Source organism: Phacochoerus africanus, chromosome 9, assembly GCF_016906955.1.
Source record: "Phacochoerus africanus isolate WHEZ1 chromosome 9, ROS_Pafr_v1, whole genome shotgun sequence".
Lineage (NCBI taxonomy): Eukaryota > Metazoa > Chordata > Mammalia > Artiodactyla > Suidae > Phacochoerus > Phacochoerus africanus.
Window position 1 is genome coordinate 21,757,756 of NC_062552.1, and position 6,476 is coordinate 21,764,231.

Genomic DNA, 6,476 nt, shown 5'->3' on the forward strand with positions numbered 1-6,476 from the left:
CTCCCACCAGGCAACCACAAGTCTATTCTCCAAGTCCATGAATTCTACCTCTGCAGTTTATTAGGTACATCACTCTGATAAAATTACCACACCTCTTTAACCCTCAGTTTCCTTTTCTATTCAACAGAAATCATAATGATGCAAAGCTCACAGAATTGTTGTGACACAATGCATAGAACATACTTAGGCCAGTGCCTGAAACATGGAAGATACTCACATACAGTAGTTATTTATTACCCTCTGTCTTGCCCACAAGGAAGTAACTGTGAAAATGTCTCAAACTTCCAACCATACATACTCTAGTTACCCACTCTAAGAAAAAAGAGGTAGATTAAACATGCAAGAAAAAAGTAGGAGTCCTCTTAATTTCAACACGTAGACAACAATGGAAAGAGCTAATGACAGCACCTTCTCTGGATTCATTCTCCTGGGCTTCTCCAATCGGCCTCAGCTGGAAACCGCTCTGTCTGTGCTCATCCTGATCATCTACTTTTTGAGCTTCTTAGGCAATGGCACCATTATACTTCTGTCACTTGTGGATTCTCACCTCCACACCCCTATGTATTTCTTCCTCTCCAATCTCTCTTTTATGGATCTGTGTTTGACTACTTGCACTGTCCCCCAGACAGTGGCCAACTTTAAGGGAAAGGACAAGCGCATCACCTATGGTGGTTGTGTGACCCAGCTCTTCGTTGCCTTGGGGCTTGGGGGTGTAGAATGCGTCCTCCTGTCTGTCATGGCCTATGACCGCTATGCAGCTGTGTGCCGCCCACTCCACTACATGCTGATCATGCATCCTCAGCTTTGCTTGCAGCTGGTGGCAACTGCTTGGCTCACGGGGTTTGGCAATTCTGTAGTACAGACAGCACTGACCATGACTCTCCCTCTCTGTGGCAAAAACCAAGTGGACCATTTCTTCTGTGAAGTTCCAGCGATGCTGAAACTGGCCTGCACCAACACCTCCATCAATGAGGCTGAGCTCTTTGCTGTCAGTGTCCTCTTCTTGGTGGTGCCCCTGTCACTTATCTTAGTATCCTATGGCCACATTACCCATGCAGTCCTGAAGATAAAGTCAGCCCAGGGGAGGCGCAAGGCTTTTGGAACTTGTGGTTCTCACTCAATGGTAGTGATTGTTTTCTTCGGGACACTCATCTCCATGTACCTCCAGCCTCCCTCCAGTTACTCTCAGGATGTGAACAAAAGCATTGCGCTCTTCTATACTCTGGTGACTCCCCTGCTGAATCCCCTGATTTACACTTTGAGAAACAACGAAGTCAAAGGGGCACTAAGAAGACTAGTGAGGAGAACACCAGACTTGAGACAGAGTTAGTGCAGGGCTTGCAGACTGAAACTCTAGTGCACTGGGAGACTTCTGAGTGACTAAAAACTAGTTGTAACTTAATCCAACACATCCTTATAAACACTAAATGTGTACAAGGCACTGTTCTATGTACTTAAGATGTATTAGTGAAACAGACACCCCATCCCCATGAAGCTATACTTTCTAGTGCAATGAATATACATTAAATATGATAAGCTAAAATTAAAATACAGTATATCTATATTGGAATATTCTACAATTATGAGAATTTTAAAAGTGTAGTACATACAACAATGTGATTCTTACAAATATGTTTTTGAGTGAAAAAGTGAGACATAGTTAATGATTCCATTTATTAAAATTCAAAACCAGGAAAGGTGAGTGTGCAGTATTGGAAGTCAGAACTGTTGTTTCCCTGGGGAGTTATTTTTCTCCATTGGAAGGAGAAAATGGGGAAGGAAATTATGGGGTTCTGTCATGTTCTAATTCCTAAATGAGTGCTAGTTATATAATGTATACAATTTGTGAAAAATCTCAAAACTTACACTTGAAGTACTTACTGTATGTTTGTTGTCCTTTCAATATTTACTTTTTAAAGTTTTAAATGAGACAGAAATTAATAGAATACTATGATACTAAGTAATCACATTAAGTACTTTTAAAACTTTAAAAAGTTTTAAACTTTTTAAAGTTTTAAATGAGACAGAAATTAATAGAATACTATGATACTAAGTAATCACATTAAGTACTTTTGTTCCTTTCACATAAAATTTGGATTTATAATCTAAATATTCTAAGTTCCTTTCTTCTACACTACAGCCAAAGCAATGCTGTACCCGAGCTACATCTGCAAGCTACACTACAGCTCATGGCAAAGCTGGATTCATAAACCACTGAGTGAGGCCAGGGATTGAACCCATATCCTCATGGATCCTAATCGGGTTCGTTACCACTGTGCCGCAATAGGAACTCCTCAATTAATAGTTTTAAAGTGTTTTTATACTAGTCATATTTAACCAGCTAGAATGAACACTATTTACTTTCCTTGGGAAACCTCAATCAAAGATCATTTGTACAGTGAGTGTCTGATCTCTTCTTCATTCCATGAAGACGGTTAGTGGCCAGTTCCTGAGGCTAAAATTATAGTGATAATTTTCAAGTGTTTTTTTGATGAAAATTTAGTCATGAGTTGCCAAGACCAGCTCAGCAGGATGGGAATGAAGAACAGTTGCTGTGGAACTTAAGGAAAAAAGTTAACATAAAACAAGACACAGAGACATTTATCTTAAGTAAAGGTGGGAATGGGAAGGGGGGCTCAAGGTCTCAGGGACAAGAGCACTGCCTCAAGAAACCACACTGCTTTTATTGTGCTTTTTAGATGAGATCAAGTGAGGAGTGGCTATGGGTGGATGATATAGGGTTTGTTTACTATTATATAATTTCTTTTACTATTTTAAAAGCCACTTAGCTGGTAAAAGGTTAAGCTCTTACTCTGACCTCTAGGCACATAACAGTTCTTAAGCTTAAATCATTTATGCCTTTAGGTCTTTGTTCTTAAGCTTAAGTCATTTACCATCACCATGACTGTTTCTCAAGCAGGAAGACGGGACAAAGTAAGGAAGGACAAGGTGGAGTTTTCAGCAAAGAAGCTAAGAAAATATTATAAAAACATGTCTTGCAAAAATGAGTACTATATTGTCAATGAACTAACTATATTTTGACTGAAAAAGATGCTTACTTGATGAATTTGTGTGTTTTTGAGTATATCTGTGTGTATTTGTATGTATGCAGTGTATAAAAATCCAAAATTTAATAAAAAACAAAAAATATTTTCATATAGGATATCAAGATTTGTAAATATTTGATATTACATTTGTAATATAGCAGATATTGAAGGGAATTTATAAAACAATATAAGAAAAAGGATAAGTGGTAAAGTCAATGGGAAGTTTGTGTAAGTAATTTCCTCTTAGATATTTTGCCTTTAAAATTGGAAAGTTTGAAGGTTTGTTTATCATTCTGCTAATGAAACAACAAAGGAGCAAGGCTTTTTCTTTAAGTGAAAATTTATTAGTAAAATATTAACATTCACACAGTTCTTATCTACTTGTATGAATATTTTTGAGTGATTTCTGATTATATTCTGAGTATAGTACAGAAGATATGATTATTTCAATAACAATTCCTTGGATTTTTTTCATGACAGCTAGCTGCATTGCTAACCATATCTTTTTTAGTACAAAAAGGTTCCATCTATAATTATCTAGATGTTTACCTTTTTACTTTTCAGAAAATAAACATTGATTCCATTCACTAATTTCGTTCAAGGTGCCCTTTTGCAACATCCACTTCCAGATAAGGTGTAGCAGATGACGGCTGACCAGTATAACCACTGCAATATGAGTAGCCCTTAGTCACAGTTTCCAAACTGCAGATACAACCAACCAGGGATCTATTTAGTCTGCCATTTTCTCTAAGAGATTTCATGATCCACAGATTTCGGTACTCTGAGGATCCTAGAACCAATATTCTGCAAATCCTCTGTATAGGGCAACTGTACTTGAAAAAGTTAAATTTTTAGTAATCATTTCTTACTCATTAGATAGCTTTGGAAGTGATGAGGATGATGTAGGCAAGGATTACAGAGAGGACAGGACCCTTCTGCACAGAGACAATAACCTCAGCATTCCCCCCACCTCCCAGTGGAGAATTTAACAACCCTGATGTGAACTTGGACTTGGACTAAAGAAAGGGCCTTAGCCAGGAGAAAAAGATACAGCACAATAGTTATGTAAGGCTGAAGTGACAAACTAAGAACTTAAGAGACCTCAAAGACATGGCCAGATGTTTCCAGTGAGTATTTCCATATTCAGTGAACTGAGAAGCCAGAGAGCTAAACCAAAAGCTTCAAAAACAGAATAAAACACTTTTCAGGTCCATTGTGCTTAGGAAACAAAAAAACCACTAGGGAAAGGTGTCCTGTCTCTACCACCTAGTTTTCTTCATCAAGGCACTTGCCAAATTTTGAGGCTGCATAGAAGATAAGGCTAAATAGCTAAGGTGAATATCTTTAAAGGACAGAATGTATTCTTCCAAGACTTCCAGGACTGAGAAAATAAGACTTCCCAGGAGTTCCCAATGTGGCACATTGGATTAAGAATCTGACTGCAGTGGCCCCTGAAGAAGCATGGGTTCCATCCCCAGCATGGCACAATGGATTAAAGGATCAGGCATTGCCACAGCTGTAGTAAATGGCTTTATCAGGATTAATATAGTTTCCTTTAAGAGTAAAATTTATTTTTCCCATAGTTTCCCCACCTACTTCTGTGAAAAAGCTCTAATGCATTCAACCCATGTACTTTGCAATAGAGTCATGATCAAAAGGCAAGAATAGGGAGTTCTCTGATGGCACAGTGGGTTAAGGATCCAGCATTGTCACTGTACTGTGGGTCTGATCCCTGGCTTGAGAACTTCCACATGCTGCGGGAATGGCCAAAAAAAATCAAGAATATATTATATCCTTCTAGCATTTGTTAGAAAATGTCAGTATTCCTTACAGTGTTTCAGTAGTTTATGGTCTTATTTTGGCTGTGCCTTTATGTTATTTACTCACATATCTTTTTGCAAGTAGAAATGGAACAATGTTCCTGGATGGGGGGCAAACAGGAAAAACCAGTGTACTTTTTTAAAAATAATAAATATAAGGCAAATGTTCTAGGAACACTGAAATCAGCACCTATTGAAGTTGGGATGAATTCATGAACTTAGATTTTGAACATACACTTTTGAAAAAGAATTGAAGTAAAGAAATTCCCTTCAGAGTTTCCAGGGATATTTTGGATGAAACATGGAGGACACATACATCCAAAGAGCTTTGACATTCAAAGTCCTTTCATTAAATTGTCCTCCTCACCACATTATCTGGAGGCAGAGTCCTTCCAAAGCACCCTCCTCATTGCTCCCTTCACATCCCTGTTGTGCAGCATATATATGAGGGGGAAAGATCATGGGGATAATGATGGTGTAGAAGAGAGAGATGAACTTGCCCTGATCCTAGGAGTAGTTGTTGCTGGGCTGAAGATATGCATAGATGGTTGTGCCATAGAACAAGGAGACCACTGTCAGGTGGGATCCACAGGTCCCAAATGCTTTTCTCTGTCCTCCAGTGGACTTTATTCTCAAGACTGCCCTGACAATCTGACTGTAGGAGAACATGATTAATGCAACAGGTACAAGAAGAATGATGACACTGACAAAGAAGAGCTCAGACTCATTCATAGTGATGTCTACATGGGCAAGCTTGAGCAAAGGAGGGACCTCACAAAAGAATTGGTCTAATTCATTTCTCCCACAGAGTGGTAAAAGGAAGATGAGCGCTGTCTCCAATAAGGAGTTGATAAAACCAATAATCCATGAAGCAGAAGCCATCAGGGTACAGAGACAGGGGTGCATGATTACTGTGTAGTGAAGGGGCTTGCAAACAGCTGCATAGCGGTCAAATGCCATAACTCCTAGGAGAATGCATTCTGTACCTCCCAACTCCAGAGAGCTGTATAGATGAACTACACCATCACCAAAGGAAAAATATTTGTCTGATCCACTGAGATTAACCAGGAGCCTGGGAACAATGCTTGTAGTATATAGCATAGGTCCAGAAAGCTTAGGTTGGAGAGGAAAAAGTACATAGGGGTGTGAAAATGTGGGTCCACATGGGATAATGCAATGATGGTTGTGTCTCCCAGCACAGTGAAGATGTAGACCAAAAGAACCACAAAGAGAACCTGCTCCAGTCAAGGTCTGTCAGAGAAATCTAGTAGCATAAATCCAGTGAAAGAACTTTCATTTTTCTCTTCCATCCTGTGTTAGCACATGTTTCCTGCCAAGACAAAGCATTTAAGAGTTTTCAAAAGGTATCTTCAAGGGGAGTCATGTGGGGGTGGGAAGGAGTATGTGAATCTATCATGTTAAAGGACAGAGCCATGGGATTTTATATGCAACTATTTGAATAAATGGTATATTCACTGAAATTAACATATGTTATACCAATTTAGTTCAACACTATCAAAAATAGTAATGTTGATATTTAATATAAGAAAAAAATCAAATAATAGACCTTGTGTTTCCATAAATCATAGATATAATAGATCTTTTTCAG

At 38.6% G+C, this 6,476-nt stretch overlaps 1 protein-coding gene and 1 pseudogene across 1 annotated transcript; one reads left to right on the plus strand and one right to left on the minus strand.

Annotated features, from left to right (window-relative positions):
- The first annotated feature begins 385 nt into the window (after window positions 1-385).
- Window positions 386-1,330, plus strand: LOC125136170 (putative olfactory receptor 2B8). Its single transcript, XM_047796873.1, has one exon. The coding sequence runs from the start codon at window positions 386-388 to the stop codon at window positions 1,328-1,330; it is 945 nt and encodes a 314-aa protein (XP_047652829.1).
- A 3,908-nt stretch (window positions 1,331-5,238) lies between these two features.
- Window positions 5,239-6,177, minus strand: LOC125136189 (putative olfactory receptor 2B8; annotated as a pseudogene).
- Window positions 6,178-6,476: the final 299 nt, after the last annotated feature.

Excerpts from the sequence above, each read along its gene's own strand:
- LOC125136170 (XM_047796873.1), top strand. The coding sequence starts at position 386 with ATGGAAAGAGCTAATGACAGCACCTTCTCTGGATTCATTCTCCTGGGC.